Below are 23,000 nucleotides of genomic sequence, written 5' to 3' on the forward strand. Positions count from 1 at the left end.
CCCCACCAGAACACACTGGTCAGCCGTCACAGCCATTGCCTGCAAGCTCTGATCAGATGCTGGTTTTCCAGTATGCATGTTCAATAAAAGCTGTCTATTAGACTGGCTTCTGTCCAATAGGCTGCTGTACACACAGTTTCTGTTGAACTGGGTGATACGGGACGATGTTCGGCCATGTGTACCAGTCAATCTAGGCTCTTTTGCTTTGCATAATGCTTTCTAAAGCCCCATACAGACGATGAGGATATCGGACGAATGTTGTCCGGTTTTTGTTTTTGTTTTTTAATGCTAGCCTCATATTGAAAGTGAAGAAAATACTAAAGTTATTCTTATTCTATTATTATTATTCGAAAGTGTTGTAATGTATTTGTATTGTATTTACGTATGAAAGCTGTGCAGATTAAACAAAAATCGCACAATCTGGTATCGTATGAGAAAAATTTCCATGCTTGTCCCTTCTAATAATTTTGGGCGAAACATATGTGCTAAAAACAGATTATCACACAATTGTTTAGAAACCGGTATTTTTGGTACAATTTTCTGATCGTGTGTACTAGGCTTAACACTGTGAGGGCAATTACTGAAGGAAAGAGCACAGCAATTGCCTTAACGATGGCCTGCTGTTCCTCCATTGTCCTGTCATCAGGTTGGGTGTGGGACCTTAACCAAGTTGTGCTGCTCAACTGCACTGGAGATCAGAGATCAGAGGTTCTTGGACTGGAAGTGGCTGAACGGAGTTATAAACATTTGGCATGTAAAATTGATCATTGAAATCTATTTCAAATCTAGCTGTTTACCTGGAGAACAGATTTGAAGCAATTCCTTTAGCCCTTTTAGACTTTCGTAAATAAAGGCCATGTGTACGATTAAAATGACAAGGTATCTGTAATCTTTGTATGCCAAAAACCCCAGTCACTGTGCCTTTCTGATCCTTTTGTCCCTCCTACTATGGCATTTGAGCCAAATGTATTTCTTGAATGTGATGGGAAGCTTTATTGATCAATAATGTGATATGGTACACTGGGTCACAGAGGGAGCTGCAGTACAGTGCAGCCTTTGACTGAGGTTACTTTATATGCTATGCTAACACCATTCCCCTCCACTGCAGAGTATTTAGTGGGGGTGTCCATTACCTTTTTCCTATACTTGAGTTAAAACTAATAATAATGTAAGGTAGTTTATTCTCTGTTGGATATGAATTAAATGACCATTATATTTCCATTCAGAGTACGCAATGAACTGCTTATACTCTGTGGATACACTGGAGCTTTACTGGCTATTAGAAGGCACTATATCAGCATTGTTCCTGCACTTTATGAATATACAAGGTAACTCATTCTTAGTGATAATGTGTATCAATTTACTACTAATAAAAGTCTATATCTGGAATCTTTTAGCACAAATATTAAAACAAATTCAACCTGGTGAAACTGCAAATAATGTATTGTGATTAATGTGTCCAATATACAGTATACAATGCATACAGTAGCTACTGTATATTTAAGTAACTCAGTATTATTTATAAAATGTATATTTCGTAATCTGGTAATGCTGTGGCTTGATAACCTTTATGGTTGTTACTGTTAGGTTTTGCTTTTTATTAGTCACTGTTTTCTTTTCATGCTACTTTTTTCCAGTCAGCTTTTGAAACGCCGGGAAGTATCTGTTCCTCTACAGATTGAGCAGCTCTCAGTGGAACTGGATGCATGGAGAGCATGTACCCTATCCACCAACAAGTAAGTGTCAGTATACTCCATACTAGTAGAAATACCCTAAAACAAATCACTTGAAAACACATCGTTAATAAAGTGATATGATCACCAAAGTGTTGCATAGATTCATCTGTACCGTTATGTCACACCTACCCCTAATGCAGGTGGTCAGGCACTATAGCTGCTTATTCACCTATAGTAGCCCCCCTTCCCATAAGTCCAGCAGGCCTACTGGTACTCAGATGCTCCCAGGCCTTATAAACAATACTAGAATGCCTGGCTACCATGCTGGGGCAGGTGCGAACTGAGCACAGCAAGCAGGTACTTGTGGTTGGCACACAAGCATTGTGGCCAGTGACAGTCCAGGTACAAGGCATGCAAGGTTCTGGATAGTCAGGTCTGTAGTCAAAAGATAGGCAGAGTTCAGAGAATAGTTTGTGTTCCAATCCAAGGTCATAAAACAGGGGAATCCAAACAGCAATCAGGGTAGACAAACAGGGAGTTTGAAGCATGTGTTAAACACAATATCACAAGCATGAGACTGCAGGCTTGGCTGGCTTGAATCAGGTTTAGTCTCTACCCAGAGACTGGCTACATCAATCACCTTGCAGGTGGACAGACAGGGGGAATGCATCACAGCCAACAGCAAGATGAGACCAGCAGCTGGCATGGAAAAGTAGAGTTTACGCTTTCCTGACACATTATAAAGTGATTAAAAGAGAAATGTGGGATTTTTTTTTAAATTTCACTTACACATCAGTTCTAATGGTGAGAACTGAGCAATCAGACACCGCTGACTGCTCAGTTCTCTCTGCATCTCAGAGCAGAGAGCCAGGACTGTCAGTCTCCAGCACTCTGCTCTGCCCCCCCCCCCCCAGTGCTCACTGGAACGTAGAGGGGGCAGGAGCAGCTGGCTCAGACTTTAGCCTTCTGTCGGCTAAAAATGGGTCCCAGGTGTGCAGAGCGAACTGCACTCCTGTGATCCACAGAAGTACAGCCAATCAAGCTTTGGCTGTACTTCTCCTTTAAAGATAATGTAAAGTTTATTTAAGCCTTGTTTTAAGTGGTTGTAAACCCTCACATACACCAAATGAAATGACGATAAACAGAGATGAAACAAATCCTCCTACATAAGTTCTGTATATGTATCTGCAGCCCTTTTTCCTCTACATCAACCACACAGATCAAAGGCTATTAGTCAGCAGTAAAAGGCAGAAGGCAAGGATCTGACATCATACTGCACAGCTAGAGCATAGAGCTCAGTAAAACCTGAGTGGGAGAATGGATACTCCCATCCTATACACAGGTTCATAGGGAAATATACACAGCTGAGACTGTCAGTCAGTTGCTGTGTGCTGGAGAGGGAGTAGGCCATCACCCAGGATGCTGTGGATTAAGCTTGGACTATTAGCACCCATGCACACTGACTTTAAATTTTAACTTCCTTAGAAGCCAGCAGCGTTTTGACCAAAAAAACACCCGACGTGTATTAAAGTATATACCGCATTTACACACATTGAAAAAAAAAAAAACCTCAGGTGAGGTAGAGAGTATTTACTGCATGCCTAACTATTTACTTATTAAAAGTTTGAAATCACTTTCAGGCCCACTCATTCTACTATCAACATTGACTAGTTAATGTTAAAATGCCTGTTTGAAGAATTAAAAAAATCGGGTTAGTTACCATACAGCCCCCCAACCCAATGAAACCAGTAGATTTCCTAGACAGTGATTGTGACAGCTTAAAGGAGAAGTACAGCCAAAGCTCTTTTGGCTGTACTTCTCTTGTGGATCAGAGGAGTGCAGTTCGTTCTGCACTCCTGTGACCCAATTTTATCTGACAGCGAGCTGAAGCCTGTTGTCAGCTGACGTTATCCAGCCGGTCCAGGCTGGGGAAAGATCCCGACTTTAAAGTCAGGATCCACCCCGATTTGGGAGTGACACCTGGCCCAGCCTCGTAGTGAGCAGCTGGGAGCCTGAGCCAGCTGCTCCCTCCCCCTCCACAACCCAGCGTTCCAGTGAGCATGGGGGGGGGGCAGCCACAGCTGTTTGCTCATAGCAGCTATGAGAATCCAGCAATCAGCGGTCATATGATCACTGAGTTCTCACCTTTAGAGCCAGTGGGGAACAGATGCAGCATCGGACCGATGCTGCATCCAACTAGGTAAGTATAATTGGGGAAAAAATCCAAACCTCTACTTCTCTTTTAAATGGCTGCACATCTCTGCATTTAGTGTCAGGGTTTCTCTTTGACATTATTCGATCATCATGAATGCTTCTGGATTGCATCATGGATTCTGAGAACCCCACAAGTCTTTACTGGCAGTGATTTCCATTTTCTTGTTAAAAGAAAAAAAAACTTTTATATTTCGGTATATGATTGCCATCAATCTTTGAGTTTGTGGTTAGTGTGAGTACGCCCTTAGAAATAGCTTTTTCTCGCTGATCAAACAGGTAGAACTCTGCCAGTCTATATGGACTGATGTTTTACAAGAGCGCTTATGTGAAATGATGCATGTCTTGTCTGTTGCTTGTAACCCTCTTTTTGGGCATTGTTATGCAGGTCAGGCGATGATCTTCCATACACACCCCCTACCGAGCTACAAAGAAAGATTTATTCAAGTATTCTGCAAAGAATAAAGGAAGAACCTCTTAAAGGATTAATTGGGCCAGACTATGTCACAGGATCCAATCTTCCAAGCCATTCAGATGTTCATGTGTCCTGCTTAACAGGGTTACGGATTCAGGTAAGATTTATTCTTCATTTCACTGATATCAAAAACCATTGAACCAGTTGCTGAAATTTTGGGGGGCATGGCAAGTTTCTGCAGTTACCATATTGAATAATTTTACCTTCATTTGTGACAAGGACAGGAAGTGAGAGGAAAATCAATAGTTGGCCAGTGAAGTGGATCCTTTCCCACTTTTTTTTGCTGGAATCCATTTTATGTCAGATTAAAGGATAAGTTTACTTTTGGGAAAATGTTACGTTTCACCCGTTTTTTTACGGTGGAACATGTAACATGGTCCAGCTGCTGCAGCCTCTCCCCAATCCACAGCCTCTGGTGACAGCAAGCCGGGGATGCATTTAAAAAAATGCAGCTCCACCCACTCGGCTGTGTCATTCATTAACAGAGTTCTGTGAATGGGAAAATTACAACTACCATCAGCCTTTGTGGCTGACAGCTTGCAGTTTCCAACGAACTGCTGAGCACTAAGTAGTTCATTGGTTTCTGTCATTGTGTAACTGCCTGCTCATACGAGGTACGAGCAGACAGCTTACACTGACCTGTCTGCTGATTCCGGGTGCAGTGCTTTACACTAGAAATCTTCACAGGTCCCTAATAAAAAAAATAATAAATGCACAATTTTTTATACCTTCAAAAAGATGTGCATTTCTTTTTTTATTTTTAAAAGGTGAACTTATCCTTTAAGTCGTTATTTTATTTACGTTTCTAGTTAACTGCTGACACTTTTTTGTCAACTGCCAGCATAAATATACCAAGAGATGTCAAGCAAAGTAATTCAGGGCTTACTGTACACATTGCCACTGGTAAGTCACTTTATCTAGGATGTGTTCTCACTGAAGTGTTACCTGTATTTGGTCAAATTAAATGCTGCTAAAAAGCATACCCCTATGATCACATTAAAGGGAGGGAAAAAAGAAAAGCAGTAGAGGCAACAAAACAAACTCTGCTGCCAGGAAGACACGAAAGAGTTAAATGTACAAGAATAGTGTCTTAAATTATCTCCCTGATATTCTCTAATTTCTCCCCTGGTAGGGGAAGCCTGTGAACTTCAGTATTGTAAACCTTCTGTCAGCCTTCCTCTCTAACAGAACCAAGACATACATTCAAGGCTAGAAATGTACACATTTTATTTACAGAAAGTGACATGTAGCTTTTGAGACCAAGGAGAGGGGGAGAGTTTTCAATAAGGATGTGGCTGCTGTGGGCTTCAACAAAATGGCGGCCTCCACCAAAAAGAGGCAAATTAAAGCATGCAGAAATTTTGGTAGTATCATTATTAATGTGGAATGTATGTTATATTGTTAAAGAACATTAATTGTTATCAAACTTTTATGGGTAAAGATCCGCTTTAAACTGAAAGTTCAGTTGGGTTGTATTTTAATCATCTGTGATTCACCATGAAATAGCTGACATCTATATACTGTTGCAGTTTATTTAAAATACATTTTTGTGTCTCACAGGGACCTGTATTCTTTCTAGAAGATGGAAAGTCTGCAATATCATTGAATGACGCTTTAATGTGGGCCAAAGTTAACCCATTTTCACCTTTAGGAACAGGAATGCGACTCAACCCATTCTAAATATTGCAGTGAGGTGGCAAATACTCTACAGCACAAAACAAACAACTGGGAATAGGATGACATGATGCTGAAATAGGACTTTCCATTTATTTATTTTTTTTCTCTGCAGAAAAAGCAGAAATATCAGATGCAGCTAATTTTAGTTTGTGTTTGGTAATGGTAAAGTCAAATCTGTGTATATAGTCAGAGAGAAAATATATAGTTTGACTAGCCAAAGACCAACATTTTCTGTCAATCTGTTTACATATTACTTTATGCAGTTTATTACCACATCATAAATAACACTGGTACTGACTGTATACATCAAGCAAAACTTGGTACCTTTTGTTTGAATGCACTGCAAGCTCCCTAGTGGTTCCATTAGCGCTGTACATAGGCCAAGAAAAAAAGCTGTGAAATTTATGACCATTTTTAAGTAATGTAAAGATTTAGCACACAACTTTGTACTGTAACTTCTACTGTGTGTAGTATACCACTAATTGTAAAAATATACATGAATGAAGGCAGATGTTTGATCATATACTTTCCCTTCCATTTATTGTTTATACAGATGTTCTATTTACAAATAAAGTTAAAGTAAATGTATTTGTGGCATTGATTTCATGCAAGTACAACTGTCATAAGGGCTTTATGTAGGACACCATTGCCTCTCCTTTTGAAAATCTTAGTTGCCCCGCTGTCATGCTGACCTTTTGGTACTAATCAAACCACAACTAAACCCTGAATATCAGACTCTATGAACCCATAAAATATACCCTTGAAAGAGCGCTTTATTTGTTAGGTTCCCTGTTTCTGTGCTCGCGACTCTGCAAATAGCACCACACACTCTGATAAACCTGGTTGGGTGGGGAATATTTTAGGGATGCACCGAAATTCTGGTGGCCGAAACGTTTCGGCCGAAAACACCCCTTTTGGCTGTTGGCCGAAATGAAAAACAGCACCGATACAGGTGCCGAAAAACCCTCGCCCCTCAAAGCCATCCGCCGCCGCTCGGTAGTTCAGTCTTACCTGAGAAACCATCAATCCTGGTGGTGGGTATAGAGATGAGTGAAGGAAAGATGGCCACCACACATCTCTATGTTCTTGGAGGACCAGAGCGACGTCACTTCCGGTTCTGGACATTTTTTTTTTTTAGAGCACTAGATCAATGCTTTTTTTTTTAATCTAATGCTTTACATTGCAGAGGAGAGATGTGGGGTCTTATTGACCCCATATCTCTTCATAAAAAGGACCTGTCACTAATTGTTTCTATCACAAGGGATGCATGCATTTCTTGTGATAAGAATAAAAGTGATTACAATTTTATTAAAAGGAACAGTGCAAAAACAAAAAAAAAAAAAAAAACATTAAATACATTTTTTAAAAAAGGTTTAAAGTGCCCCCGTCCCCCCCGTGCTTGCACGTAGTGGTGAACGCATACGTAGACCATGCCACCATATGTAAATGGTGTTCAAACCACACATGTGAGGTATCGTCATGAACGTCAGAACAGGAGCAATAATTCTAGCACTAGACCTTCTCTGCAACTTTACACTGCTAACCTGTAGAAATTTTTTAAAGCATCACCCATGGAGATTTTTAAGTACCGCAGTTTCATGCCATTCCACGAGCGTGTTGGGTATCTATTTACTCGCCGTAACATCCTCTTACATATTTTACAAAACAATTGGGGTATATATTGTTTTTTGTAATCAAAGTGTATTTTTTTCCAAAAAATATATATTCATTTTTAAAAACTGCGCATTTCGGTTTCCGTTTTCAGCCAAGTGCAATTTGAATTTTCAGTTTCGGCACCAGAATTTTCATTTCGGTGCACCACTAGAATATTTAGTTAATTTGCATATGCAGCACCCACGCTTAATAGCAAAAGAGATATGACACGACAAAAATGATACATCAAACAAACTATAGCAAGGAATACTGTATATTGCAAATTAATGAATAGTAAAAGCACATATTCTGTTAAAACAATCAGTGGGTGTAGATCGCAACATATCCTAAACCCTATACTGAGGGAATCCTATCTAGGGAGTACTACACCACCAGGACAATCCAGCACTCTGTGATATAGTCCTTCTTCTGCAGGCCAGCTCGCTGGGGCCCTAACTTTTATGCTGGCATGCTAAGGTTAGTGGCCCTTTAAGAACTGATGCAGGTACTAACAGTGTGTTACTTGCAGATAATTTTGTTCTTTTAAAAGAAAATACAGGCACTGACACTATGCTGCTTGTAAATAACTCTGTCTCTTTTTGGTCAAAATGTAGTGTGGATTTGGCAAGCAGTCTCTCAACAACTTCTTGTGTTAGCCAGTGGTCTCCCTATGTATACTGGGTAAACACAGTTGGTCTGTGTCTGCAGCATCATTCCCCCTTAATCCGATAGTATATGTGTATGTTCCCTATTTTATGCATATTATTATATTATTATTATTGAGGATAATTATAAGGTCTTCCTACGGTGGTATTTGGTATCTTCCCATTTGGCGTCCTTTGTTCAGGGGGCCTCCCCCGGTTGTTTCTGCGGCTGCAGACAGGTGGGAAAGGTTCTCCACACGTGGTGGACCTGCAGCAAAGTAAAGCGTTTTTGGATCTGCACCTATAATTTTATATATTCACTTACCCAGGTGCGCTGTATAGCAGAAAATGGCCTTGTTAGGAAGGGGGGTAAATCCTCAGGAGGTCAAGTGGTTAACAGCAAAATGGGATCCCATTGGGACTTGAGAATGCGAGGTCAACAACAAAAAGAAAAACTAAAGAGAAAACTTTTGTCCGACCATGTGTTGGAGTCAGCTGCAACCTGTATGTTGTGTTGGGATCCCTCCAACTCTCTTCAGACCATGAGGGAGGGGATCCCCTTATGGCCTTGAGCAAACTATATCCAAAAAAGGAAAAAAATAAAAGGGGAGGAAAAAAAGGATAGAAAACTGTAGAAGGAGAGAGGGAAAAAGAGAAAGGGGGGGGGGGGGGGGGAGGATGTAGGTGGTGAAAGACAAGGAGCAGAGTGTGGGATGTAGGGTTTGCACCCTCTATGGGTTCTACACATTATCCACAGTCTGGCCTAGGAGGATTCTGAGAGATATTTCATCCAGGGGTCCCAAGTTTTCTCAAAACAGGCCACCCTATCATGGAGAATAGCGGTCAGACAATCATTGACCATTATCCAGGTCAGCTTGGCCTTTAGGAGGTCAAAGGGAATCGTGGGGGGATCTCCAAGAGCATGCAATGGATATTCTGGCAGCAGTAAATATAAATGTAATCAGGCGTTTCGCATATCGAGGTATTCCCTCCACCAGTTTTCCTAGAAGGGCCTGTTGTGGAGACTTGGTAAAATTCACCTGGGTAAGTGAATATATAAAATTATAGGTGCGGATCCAAAAACGCTTTACTTTGCTGCAGGTCCACCACGTGTGGAGAACCTTTCCCTCCTGTCTGCAGTCGCAGAAACAACCGGGGGAGGCCCCCTGAACAAAGGACGCCAAATGGGAAGATACCAAATACCACCGTAGGAAGACCTTATAATTAGCCTCAATCAATGATGTATTGATATAAAATTTAGAGTTAAGCTGCACCAGTTTATTCCACTCCGCTGCCTCCAATACTTCCCCCAGGTCTCGTTCCCATCTTTCCAAAATAGTATATATTTTAGATCAGGGCTTAAAATTTCAAGTCCTGAGCTACTAGCCAGGCCTTAGAGTTACTTGCCACCAACAAACACACACAGAGACACCTGTACACACACACAGACATGTACGTACGTACGTACATACATACATACACACACAGAAACGTACACACACACACATACAGACATGTATACACACACAGGCACGTACAGACATGCATACACACAGATACATGTACATACAGTACACAGAAATACACACGCACAGACACATGTACACACAGACACATGTGCATATATACATACACACACATTTACATACACACACACGTACATACATGCAGACACATGTACAGATACACACATGTACATACACACAGACACATGTACAATTGTACAGAGCCGGGTACTGCACTCTAGGGGGAGGCAGAGAGCACAGCACACACTCCTTGCTTTGCTTTCACTGCGCTCAGCTATTGAGCAGTCTGACGGCTCCCAGTGCCAATGACAGATCTGGCCTGAGCTCCGAGCCTGCTCAGCAAGACGGCCCTGGGGGACACACTCTCCCCCCACCATAGTTTCTACTCGCCATTGGCGAGCAGGCGAGTGGAAATTCCAAGCCCTTATACTTATCTAGAGTTCTACAGAAATGTTCCATTGGAGTTGATGAAGACAAGTCACTGGAGTATTGAGAAGGTGGGTTAGTTGAAGGAATCAATATAGCTTTATTGGGGAGGCGATGCTTCTGAATGCTATTAGGTATTTTAAGAAATGTTTCTCTGTACCAAATAAAAGGATAAAGATTGCTCCAAGGGGGTTTAAGGTGGCTAGTTAAACATAGTGTTTTTAACTAATAGGAGATATTGTGTTGGGAAGGGAAGACTCTGGACAAGAAATATAAAGAAGCAAGTCATTTGCAAAAGCAGGAATTTAATATTTTGTGGTTATGCCTTGGAAAGTGGGTTGAGACTCAAAGAGGCAAATAAGGGGAGCCAGTACAAGAGTAAAAAGAATGGGAGAAGGGAGGCAGCCTTATCTGGTACCTCTGGACATTAGTATTGGGGAAGAAAATTGGTTACTGATAATTATTGAACATGTTGTTCCCTCCCCTTACTATCCACTCCTTTTGTCTATTATCTCTACATTTTGTTGTCCTTTATCTTATGTTTGATTTACCTTCATGGCAGCACTTGTTACTTTCATATTTGTTCATACATACAGTATACTGTATACCCTATTACCATAATTGCCAACGGGATCTGCAAGATAGCCAACAGAACAATCACATACAGAAAATAATGTACTTAATCAGAACAGGTGGAGTTGTACCCAGGAGAAGCAGGATACACTTAAAAACATGCAGGGTTATTTTATTGCCTATAAAGGTCAAAGACCATGGTCAGATCAGGATATTCAGACAGAAGGGCCTAGTCCAAACACTGGAAAAATGAAGGCTGGAGTGCAGTTTAAGTCAGAAGGATGCATCAGAGCCCTGAATACTCAAAAACATGGAAAAAGGTTAGTCATGAATTGACCGAAAAGCAATCACGCACCAGACTCATGAAATGGTGTCAGATTTAACTGACCACTCTCCAGGCCTTTGTATTCTCTGAAGGAACTGCAGCTTTCTGAGGAAACTCATATCTAATTAGGGAAGGCCTTAAATTTGATCTCTTAAAAGAGATAATGGTTGACTTAAAATCACTTTTTACTTTTTTTTTTTAATAAATGCAAGAACATCCATGCCTGGGAAACTGTGCCCTGATTATAATATTTGTCACATGAACTGAAATTTCCGATTGTCTTCCCTCTATGGATATTTTTTTAATGTTACCAAAAAGACTAACAAGAAAATGTTAGAGAAGCATTGCATTTGTATACTGAGAAATAGGTGCTAGATAATAAAATAGGGTTGCGTCTTAGTCCTCAATCCACATCAAGTTTCATAAGGGCCACATTCCTGGCTGGAATCCGAGAACAAAATAGGCGTACCCTTCAACTGGCAGAACTTGCAATAGCCTGAATAACCCCTGACTGCTGTTAAATGTGACATCTCAATGTGGGATGCCAGGACTGTGTGAAGGATGCAGCAATGATTTAGATACAATTTATTACAGAATGTCATAAGAGCCCAAAAAAACTTACAATGCAGGTTGTGAAACACTGTAAATTGTGTGTTGCTTTCAATCTGCACTTGGTATTTTATAAAAATGATACATGATGTATAAGAGTAATGGTATTTTATTTAACAGAAGACAACACACTGTCTAATGATCAGACACAAATCAAACTGAGATAGAGTCATATACACATGTTTCTGCTTAGAATGTGCTTAACGTGGAGGATGATGCTGTTGAGGTCATACTGGAGGACACATAGCTTCTATCTCCTTGCTTCACTTTAATTTCTTTGAAGTTAACATTCGATTTGCTTCGAATGCCTATTTAAATGAAGAACACAGTCACAAGGAACAATTTTTTCACAAACATGGTTGATTTTAACAGTCACCAGAATAGTATGAGCACCTAAAGTTACCTGCATATACCTTTACACACCTTACAGAGTGTTATGGTAACCCCCAAACCCACACTCTTTGTAATGCAATCCATAATCCAGTTTTTGTTTTAGAGTGTAGCCCTCCTTCCTCTCACACATCACCATAAGTTAGTCAGACCGTCTATCAATGTAAGAGGTAGACAGTCAAGCACAGAAGGTGGCTAGCACATAAAGGTCCTTTTCTGGGCTTATTTGTAGAGGCCTCTACGATTAAGTCCAGAAAAGGGTGAAATGCATCTGAGGAGCACTCTACAGGTGGAAAACGGAAGCTGAAGCCATCTTTTACTCATTCTATTCACAGTCATGCAACAGGAAGTCAGTATCTGTGTGCAGACGGCCGCCATTTTGTTGAAGTCTACTAGAGCCTGACAAGCTAAACCTGTCTACCTTGCACCAGTCTAGCTACATGCTGTTTTGACTGATCCTTTTTTGGGAGGCATTTGAGAGGTACAATTTTCATTGTTTTGGGCTACACAGAAACAGTAAATGTTTCAAAGCATTTCTTGCAAGGTTGGCTATATTTGTCCTATGTTGCTGAAAGGGGACTTTAAATGGCAGGAAGTCTGACAAACACAGTGAATGCTTTCATTACTGTAGTGAATTTCCTAAAGGGGCGTTTAGTGGCAAGCAATTTTGAATGATCAAACAAAAAGTAATTTGCTGTTTTCTATCACAGTGTTTTAACAGTTCAGATAACATATTTTAAAAAGTACTGCATTTTCTTTTATCTTTCAGCAATATACAGTATCTCACAGAAGTGAGTACACCCCTCACATTTTTGTAAATATTTTATTCTATCTTTTCATGTGACAACACTGAAGAAATGACACTTTGCTACAAGTAGTGACGTAGTGAGTTTACAGCTTGTATAACAGTGTAAATTTGCTGTCCCCTCAAAATAACTCAACACACAGCCATTAATGTCTACACCACTGGCAACAAAAGTGAGTACACCCCTAAAGTGAAAATGTCTACATTGGGCCCAATTAGCCATTTTCCCTCCCCGGTGTCATGTGATTCATTGGTGTTACAAGGTCTCAGGTGTGAATGAGGAGCAGGTGTGTTAAATTTGGTGTTATCACTCTCACTCTCTCATACTGGTCACTGGAAGTTCAACATGGCACCTCATGGCAAAGAACTCTCTGAGGATCTGAAAAAAGAATTGTTGATCTACATAAAGATGGCCTAGGTTATAAGAAGATTGCCAAGACCCTGAAACTGAACTGCAGCACAATGGGCAAAACCATACAGCGGTTTAACAGGACAGGGTCCTCTCAGAACAGGCCTCGCCACGGTTGACCAAAGAAGTTGAGTGCACGTGCTGAGCGTCATATCCAGAGGTTGTCTTTGGGAATTAGACATATGAGTGCTGCCATCATTGCTGCAGAGGTTGAAGTGGTGGGGGGGGTCAGCCTGTCAGTGCTCAGACCACATGCCGCACACTGCATCAAATTGGTCTTCATGGCTGTCATCCCAGAAGGAAGCATCTTCTAAAGATGATGCACAAGAAAGCCCGCAAACAGTTTGCTGAAGACAAGCAGACTAAGGACATGCATTATTGGAACCATGTCCTGTGGTCTGATGACACCAAGATAAACTTATTTGGTTCAGATGGTGTCAAGCGTGTGGCGGCAACCAGGTGAGGAGTACAAAGACAAGTGTGTTTTGCCTACAGTCAAGCATGGTGGTGAGAGTGTCATGGTCTGGGGCTGCATGAGTACTGTCGGCACTGGGGAGCTACAGTTCACTGAGGGAACCATGAATGCCAACATGTACTGTGACATACTGAAGCGGAGCATGATCCCCTCCCTTTAGAGACTGAGCCACAAGGCAGTATTCCAACATGATAATGACCCCAAACACACCTCCAAGAAGGCCACTGCCTTGCTAAAGAAGCTGAGGGTAAGGGTGATGGACTGGCCAAGCATGTCTCCAGACCTAAACCCTATTGAGCATCTGTGGGGCATCCTCAAGTGGAAGCTGGAGAAGCGCAAGGTCTCTAACATCCACCAGCTCCGTCATGGAGGGGTGGAAGAGGACTCCAGTGGCAAACTGTGAAGCTCTGGTGAACTCCATGCCCAAGAGGGTTAAGGCAGTGCTGGAAAATAATGGTGGCCACACAAAATATTGACACTTTAGGCCCAATTTGGACATTTTCACTTAGGGCTGTACTCACTTTTGCTGCCAGCGGTTTAGACATTAATGGATGTGTGTTGAGTTATTTTGAGGGGTCAGTAAATTTACACTGTTATACATGGTATACACTCACTACTTTACATTGTAGCAAAGTGTCATTTCTTCAGTGTTTTCACATGAAAAGATATAATATTTACAAAAATGTGAGGGGTGTACTCACTTCTGTGAGATACTGTATTTATTATAAAGCAAAAAGCAATTTTACATACGTACTGGAGGAAGAGGACAAAGATGATGCAGATCTATTGGACAGGCTGCTTTCACTGCCAGTATGGTCAGGTGGTGGTGGGATACGGAGGGCAAGCTCACCCATTGATGGTTTCATGTTAAACCGCCCTAACAAGGAAGAAAAATACACTACAATTACAAAATTACACATTTCATAAAATATAAAGATGGAAAGGTATCAATGGCCCAACAAATTACAGACATTAGAACCCTGTACATGAGATGGTGGTTTGTACATGTGCAGCTCAGCTACATGGGAAACATATCTATAAAAGCAGAACTCCAGGCAAAAAACTTCTTAACATGTCTTTGTTGCTGATTTCCTACCTTCACTGAATATGTCATCAATCTTCTGTTACACTCAGCAGTTGCTCTGAAATAGCCTGTTCATTTTAATTCTCTTTGGTTTCCTATTTGTAAGACCAGTGGCTGGTACGCCTCCTAGTCCCCCAGCCACTAGTCCTGGCACATCCCTTCTGTAGTTCTTTCTCCAGGAAGCAGTGATGTAGTTCAGCCCCACTTGCAGGGGTGGGAGGGCTGAGGCACTCAGACACATTCATTATGTACAAGCCTAGTGTACCCACCTACATTCACTACAATTCCCTGTGGCTGATGGGAACTGTAGTTTCCTTTTATTGCAGAGAGAGAGAGGAGTGGATATGATGTAATCCCTGCTGTTACACCTTCTCCTTGGCAGAGCAGATGCTGTCAGGGTTCTGTCCATAGCAGAGGTACTGGCATTCCTGGCAGTACCTTGCATGGCTGCAGAAATGCACGCTGGCGAAAATCTATGCGCATTGGCACACGGACATGAGCAGGATCACGGATGCGCACTGGCGCATAGTTACGCAAGCATTAGCTCAGTTTGGCGCCCGACGGCCTTTATAAGGAAGCCCATCACTCCCTCAAATTGCTGGTTGATCTCTGGCTCCTCAGTACCTTTGTCCGTGTTCCCTTGCTACTGTGATCTCCTGTTACCGATTTGGCTTGTTCTTGGATCTGTCTTCTCTGCCTGACTCCTGATCTGACCATGGCTTGGCTAATAGATAATTCTCCCTCGCTCTCCTGTGTATGACCCCGGCTATCCTATTGACTATGTCTGCTCCAATCTCCACCTGGCATCTGAGCTTGGCTTTGAACCGACTACTCTGTGATCCTCTGCTACCCTGAAGGCCTGCATACCTCTCACGGGTGCCACCTGTCTGCAGACACCGTTCCAGTGCATCAGCTGTGCTCCTGGGTGTACCTCTGACAAGCACTTTTACAGGCGACCCGTGCTACTTTGGGCCCGACTCCATCTGTCCCATATCCAGCGGAGTCTGGAACTTAGCTGCAAGGGAAGCCCTCTCTCCACTGGCCTCTAACACCAGGTACGTGATAGATGCTGTTATCTTTTGAATTACAGAGATGAGGTCATGAAAATACATTAGGGCTTTTTTCCTAATTGGTAACGATTTTCAAAATGTTACTAACGGTTTAGTATTTTAGTATTTCGCCCATCTCAGAGTTCTTCTTTAAAGAACCATACATTCAACAACTGCAGCTTTGTCCTTCTGTGGCAGTGTCTAAATAAAATCTGGGAATTTGTAACTGGATACAGTTATTGAAGACAACAAATAATCAAGATAGTGTTTGCAAAGTTGGTTATTATTATAAATAACAGATGTGTCAGAAATGTTGCGCTGAGATTTACATGACACTCGCTAGACACTAGAAATGAACAAACTGAGCTGCCAGCATCAGATCCAGTCTGAATTGGGCTTATTCACAGATAGCAGATACCCACAAGTTACTGTAAAATTTACCAGACATAGCCAATTTAATCTTTACATTTATTCTTCCATTTTAGAAATATTTGGATATTGTTTTTTTTTTTTTCTATAAGCATTTTTGTTTTCTATTGATTAGGATTGTGGTAAACAATGCAGGCTCTGATCACAATTTACATAAGAGACAACCCTGATATTTAGGGTTTCTGGGGTGCTTAGCAAAGATAACCAGGGCCGTGAATAAGGGGGTACCACCAGTCCTCCTGTACGGGGTCCAGGCTAGCAGGGGGGCCCACGCAGCTGGATGAATCTGATGTGGGCAGGGAGGGTGATCAGCATGGTGGGTGGCAATTACTGTATCTGATCCCCTGATTGACTCTCTGTGCAGCGTCTGGAAGCTGGCTTCCTCTCCTCTCCCTCCCGCTGGAGATTGGTTCCAGTAATTATCACCCCCCCTCCGTGTACCCATCACCCTCCCTGTGCGCCATACGTTTTCCCATGTTGCCCAGGCTCCCCTGTGTGCCCCCACCCCCCACAGTGCTGCCGGCTTCCCTCCTCTATTTTCCACTGGCAGCTGCAGGCACGCAATAGGATGCCTCAGGATGGAGAGTGTGTGAAGAATCTAGTAAATATTTACCAACCCCTTCCTTTCCTGAATGAACACAGTGTGTGATCAGTATAGGTCACTCACTAGTCACATTTACCATAACCTTCCTTACCTGAATGAACACAGTGTGTGATCGGTATAGGTCACTCGCTGTGTTCATTTATAACTGAAGCATAATAAACTGTGGGGTTTTTTTTCATGGGGGGCCTGTCAGGTTGGCTGTACGGTGCCCCGTGGTTTCTAACAGCAGCCCTGAAGATAACTATGTGTGGCTGCTATATATCTTGAAAGTCATTAAAGTTTTTACTCTTTAAACTATTATCTTTATTCTCAAAAACTTCTGTATGCCCAAGGGACCCTTTACATTCTATCATTGTGGGCTCAACCTCACAAATTTCAGAGAGAAGTCTCACCATATGAACTAAGCTGCACTAACCAATGAGCTTTCAGTGGCTAATAATGTCGTTCACAATTCATAGTAAAAAAATCAGTTGGAAAATGTAAGTACCTAGGTGCAGAGAAAGGGTTTTGGGTTAAAAGAGGTAACTGAATGCGTGATGTAGTGCTTGCTCTTAGACAGAACTTTTAGTTTATAACTTCAAGAAGTTTGACTGGTTCCATTAAAACAATAAATTCAGAGAGATCTTATATTGTTCCTGCAAATTAGAAAACCCATGTATGTTTGAATTTTTTTTTTATCCTTTCCTGACTGGAGAATGCTGTACACATGTAGCTCATTACAAAGTGCACTAAGGGCTCGTGAACATGGACAATTATGGCCTACACCACCCAGATCAGTGTGTTTCTGTGGCAGTTACGACCGCGTGTTCCTGATTAGCCGTGGACAGGAAGCGTGCACAAATCAATGATAGGTTGACACTGTCCACAGCTGTTTGCATGAAAGAACACGTGGAGTTAGGGAAGGATGTGTGCCTCTGGATATAAATAGTTCATGTTCAGGGTACATATCCATCCCTAACCCCAGGTAATCTCTCCTTGTACAATTACACGCAAACAGCTGCGGCCAACCACGGACAGTATCTGCCTGTAAATATTTTTTGTACAGGCTTCCTGCCCGTGGCTGATTAGAAACACCTGGCCATACTCACCACAGCAATATGCTGATGTGGGCAGTGTATGGCCCTAATCACCTGCATGCATGAGCACTAACAGAAGCAGATACAGGAAACATTATGTAGAAATACATATGCAGTCTACTCACTTGGGTCATCAATTCTCTCTTGCTGTCTCTGCAACAAATGTAAATCAATGACAGCCTGAACTTTCTGTTGGTTGATGATAATGTCTGGCTCAGCCAGGGTCTCACTCAGGGTTATATTGCTCTTTACTGCCTTTGCTGCTGTAGATCTGGCCACCATAGGCAGCTTGTCTTGGTAATGTCTATCAGTAAAGTCCACTTCATTATCCTGGAGAGTTTTGATCCTACATTATAAAAAGAAAAAAAAAAAAACACACAATAAACATCTATGCTTATTGCTTAAAGCTGATCTACAGTTGAGTAAACAGTTAAAAGTAAATAAATGAAATGGTCTTACTTACTCAAAATATTTGTATCTGCTCAGACACTTTTGTGATTTAGTGAGGTCTCACCTAACCAGAATGCTTATTATAATTACTTTCAAGTGTAAAATAGATAACAGATGATATCAATAATTCCTCTTCTATAGATTGTATCACACACACACACTGCTCAAAAAAATAAAGGAACTTTTTAATCAGAGTATAGCATCAAGTCAATTAAACTCCTGAGATATTGATCCTGTCAGTTAAGTAGCAGAGGGGGTTGTTAATCAGCTTCAGCTGCTTTGGTGTTAATGAAGTTAACAACAGGTGCACTAGATGGGCAACAATGAGACGACCCCCAAAACAGGAATGGTCTTAGAGGTGGAGATCACTGACATTTTTTTTCCCTACTCATCTTTTCTGATGGTTTTCCCTAGTTTTGCACTTGGATAGGGTCAGTGTCACTACTGGTAGCATGAGGCAATACCTGGACCCTACAGTGTTTGCACAGGCAGTCCAACTCCTCCAGGATGGCACATCAAGATGTGCCATTGCCAGAAGGTTTACTGTGTCTCCCAGCACAGTCTCAAAAGCATGTAAGAGATTCCAGGAGACAGGCAGGTACACTAGGAGAGCTGGTCAGGGCCTTAGAAGGTCCTTAATCCATCAGCAGGACCGGCATCTGCTTCTTTGTGCAAGGAGGAACAGGAGGAGCACTGCCAGAGCCCTATAAAATTATCTCCAGCAGGCCACTGGTGTGAATGTCTCTGAACAACAATCAGAAACAGACTTCATGAGGGTGGCCTGAGGGCCCAACATCCTCTAGTGGGCCCTGTGCTCAACACCCAGCACCATAGAGCTCGATTGGCATTTGCCATTGAACACCAGAATTGGCAAGTCTGCTACTGGTGCCCTGTGCTTTTCACAGATGAGAGCAGGTTCACCCTGAGCACATGCGACAGACAAAAGGGTATGGAGAAGCCGTGGAGAATGTTATGCTGCCTCTAACATCATTCAGCATGACCGTTTTGGTGGTGGGTTAGTGATGGTCTGGGAAGGCATATCCATGGAGGGACGCACAGACCTCTACAGGCTAGACAATGGCACCCTGACTGCCATTCGGTATCGGGATGAAATCCTTGCATCCATTGTCAGACCCTATGCTGATGCAGTGGATCCTGAGTTCCTGCTGGTGCACAACAATGCCTGGCCTCATGTGGCGAGAGTATGCAGGCAGTTCCTGGAGGATGACCTAAATCCAGTAGAACACCTCTGGGATATCATGTTTCAGTCCATCCAACGCTGCCAGGTTGCACCTCAGACTGTCTAGGAGCTCAGTGATGCCCTGGTCCAGATCTTGGAGGAAATATTCCAGGACACCATCCATCGTCTCATTAGGAGCACGCCCCAACATTGTCAGGCATCCATAAAAGCACATGGGGACCATACAAACTACTGAGTACCATTCTGAGTTGCTGCAATGAAATTTCAGCAAAATGGACTAGCCTGCTGCATAATTTTTTCACTTTGATTTTCGGGTGTTTTTTTTAATTCAGTCTTCTGTAGCTTGATCATTTTCATTTCCATCAAACAATGGGGCATCCTTACGTTCCTAACACATTACCCAGTCCATATCAGAAAAGATATCCAGCATGAGATTTTTCCCCACTGAGATCTGATGTGTTTTCAAAGTGTTCCTTTAATTTTTTTTGAGGTGTGTGTGTGTGTGTGTGTGTGTGCGTGCGTGCGTGCGTGCGTGCGTGCGTGTGTGTGTGCACACAAACACATACATACACACAGTGGGGAAAATAATTATTTGATCCCCTGGAGATTTTGTACATTTGCCCACTTACACATAAATGAAGGGTCTATAATTTTTTATCATAGGCGTATTTTAAATTTATAGAGACAGAATATCAACCTAAAATCCAAAAAAATACATGATGCAAATGTTATCAATTGAGTTGCAGTTCAGTGAGTAAAATAAGTATTTGATCAGCAAGCAAAACATGACTTTGTACTTGGTGGAGAAACCCTTGTTGGCAAGCACAGAGGTAAGATGTTTCTTGTAGTTGGTTACCAGGTTTGCACACATCTCAGGAGGGATTTTGGTCCACTCTTCTTTACAAATCTTCTCCAAATCTTTAAGGTTTCTTGGCTGTCACTTGGCAACTCAAGTTTCAGCTCCCTCCATACATTTTCTATAGGATTAAGGTCTGGAGACTGGCTAGGCCACTCCATGACCTTAATGTGCTTCTTCTTGAGCCGCTCCTTGTTGCCTTGGTTGTATGTTTTGGGTCATTGTCATCCTGGAAGACCCATCCACAACCCATCTTCAGTTTTATGGCTGAGGTCCTCATCCAAGATTCTACAATACATGGCCCCGTCCATTGCCCCACAATTCGGCAAGATCAGATTATACCTTTAGCACAGAAACAGCCCCATAGCATAATGTTTCCACCTCCGTACTTGACTGTAGGGATGGTGTTTAGGGTCATAGCCAGCATTTTTCCTCCTCCAAATATGGCGAGTCAAGTTAATGCTAAAGAGCTCAATTTCGGTCTCATCTGACAACAGTACTTTCTTTCAATCATTTTCTGAATCATTTAGATATTATTGACAAATTTCAGATGGGCCTGTACATGTGCTTCTTGAGGAGGGGGACCTTGCGGGCGCTGCAGGATTTCAATCTATTACCAATGGTTTGTTTGGTGACTTTGGTCCCAACTGCCATGAGGTCATTCACAAGCTCCTTCTGTGTAGTTCTGGGCTGATCCCTCACTTTTCTCATGATCATCCTTACCTCATGAGGCAAAATCTTGCATGGAGCTCCAGACCAAGGGCGATTGGTTACTTTGGATTTCTTCCATTTGCGAATAAGTGCTCGAACAGCTGTCTCCTTCTCATAAACTTTCTTGCTGATGGTCTTGTAACCCATTCCAGCCTAGTGCAGGTCTACAATTATTATTATTATTATTATTATTATATCGAGTTTATATAGCGCCAAAGGGTTTGCTCAGCGCTGTACAATAGAGGGGGGGACAATACATGAAACAGTACAGTAACAACAAACAGCACACGAGGGGTTAGAGGGCCCTACTCTTTCGAGCTTACAATCTAGGAGGGAGGGGGTAGTGGTACAGGAGGAAATGGGGGATGGAGTGGTAGGAGGAGGGAAGGGCAGCGGCTGTTAGGTGAGGGTGGGGTAGGCTTCCCTAAAGAGGTGGGTTTTCAGGGAGCGCCTGAAGGTGAGGAGAGAAGGTGACAGTCTGATGGATTGGGGTAGTGAGTTCCAGAGGATGGGGGAGGACCTGGAGAAGTCTTGCAGTCGTGCGTGGGAGGTGGAGACCAGGGAGCAAGATAGAAGGAGGTCCTGTGAAGAGCGAAGGGTACGGGTAGGGTGGTACCTGGGAATCAGGTCGGTGAGGTAGTTAGGGGCAGTGTTGTGAATGGCCTTATAGGTCAGAGTGAGCAGTTTGAATTTAATGCGTTGGGCAATGGGGAGCCAGTGGAGGGAGAGGCAGAGAGGGGTGGCAGAGGTGGAGCGGCTGGTGAGGTGGATGAGTCTAGCCGCTGAGTTCAGGATGGTCTGAAGCGGGCAGAGTTTGCACTGGGGTAGGCCGGTGAGGAGGGAGTTGCAGTAGTCAATCATGTCCCTAACATCCTTTGACAGCTCTTTGGTCTTGCCCATGGTAGTGAGGTTTGAATGGGTCTCTTTGCCCACTCAGCCTCTTGTTACAGCTCTACACTGCATGGGCCCACCCCTGCCCTCTAGATAGGGTTCTCCCAGCACCCCTTGTTCTCTCGCTCTTCCAGAGACTTATGGACTCCCTCCAGGCCCCTGGACTTGCTAGCCACCTCAGCTTTCTCAGTCTCCACAGACTTGCACAGCTGTGCTGACTCTGCCAATCCTGTGGCAAGGAATCCCCCAACATGGGGTGTTTGAATGAGGGAGTTGCAGTAGACAATCATGTCCCTAACATCCTTTGACAGCTCTTTGGTCTTGCCCATGGTGGTGAGGTTTGAATGGAAGAAAGATCATAAAAATACACATAACAAAATCCAAATAAAAAGGTAAAATAGATGAAAAAGTCCCAGAAAATAGTGCACGTGTCACAAAGTTTCACTATTACTATTAATATAAAAAGATCTCATAGTGAACACTGAGTATTTTTATTTATAGCAATCAGAAGGAAATCAAAAAGCTACCTTTGAGAAAGTTTGGTGGGACGCACCGTGTCAGGTAGACAGAGTCTATGGTGTCATACTCTGTAACTGTTATGTGGTAATAATAGCAAACTAGTGACATACTGGAAAGCTGCTGTTGTGTGTGTATATATTAGTGAAATACATCATTTTTACCTTCTCACATACATAGTTAGTCTGGTTGAAAAAACAAGTCCTTTTTGTTCAACCAATAAAAAAAGGGGAAAAAAATGATATCTTATATACATAAT

General features: G+C 42.4%; 2 protein-coding genes across 10 annotated transcripts in view; one reads left to right on the forward strand and one right to left on the reverse strand.

Moving 5' to 3' along the window:
• WDR17 (WD repeat domain 17) overlaps positions 1-6,627 on the forward strand; it is a 162,475-nt gene extending 155,848 nt beyond the window's left edge. For 8 of the 9 annotated variants that reach the window (XM_089684053.1, XM_089684052.1, XM_089684048.1 and 5 more), the window contains 4 exons: positions 1,227-1,328; positions 1,638-1,736; positions 4,276-4,459; positions 5,923-6,627. In XM_089684053.1, the coding sequence (XP_089540179.1) occupies positions 1,227-1,328; positions 1,638-1,736; positions 4,276-4,459; positions 5,923-6,042 (505 nt within the window). In that variant the 3' untranslated portion in view covers positions 6,043-6,627. Of the gene's footprint in view, positions 1-1,226; positions 1,329-1,637; positions 1,737-4,275; positions 4,460-5,922 lie in introns of those variants that run through there. The other variant, XR_016313747.1, reaches the window with a different exon arrangement.
• A 5,259-nt stretch (positions 6,628-11,886) lies between these two features.
• SPATA4 (spermatogenesis associated 4) overlaps positions 11,887-23,000 on the reverse strand; it is a 38,815-nt gene continuing 27,701 nt past the window's right edge. The window contains exons 4-6 of the mRNA XM_089684012.1: positions 18,242-18,462; positions 14,629-14,751; positions 11,887-12,103 (exon numbers count right to left, since the gene is read on the reverse strand). Of these exons, the coding sequence (XP_089540138.1) occupies positions 11,985-12,103; positions 14,629-14,751; positions 18,242-18,462 (463 nt within the window). The 3' untranslated portion in view covers positions 11,887-11,984. The remainder of the gene's footprint in view (positions 12,104-14,628; positions 14,752-18,241; positions 18,463-23,000) is intronic.

This window comes from Staurois parvus, unplaced genomic scaffold, assembly GCF_062004578.1.
Source record: "Staurois parvus isolate SC_StPar_1 unplaced genomic scaffold, SC_StPar_1.0 ptg000334l, whole genome shotgun sequence".
NCBI lineage: Eukaryota > Metazoa > Chordata > Amphibia > Anura > Ranidae > Staurois > Staurois parvus.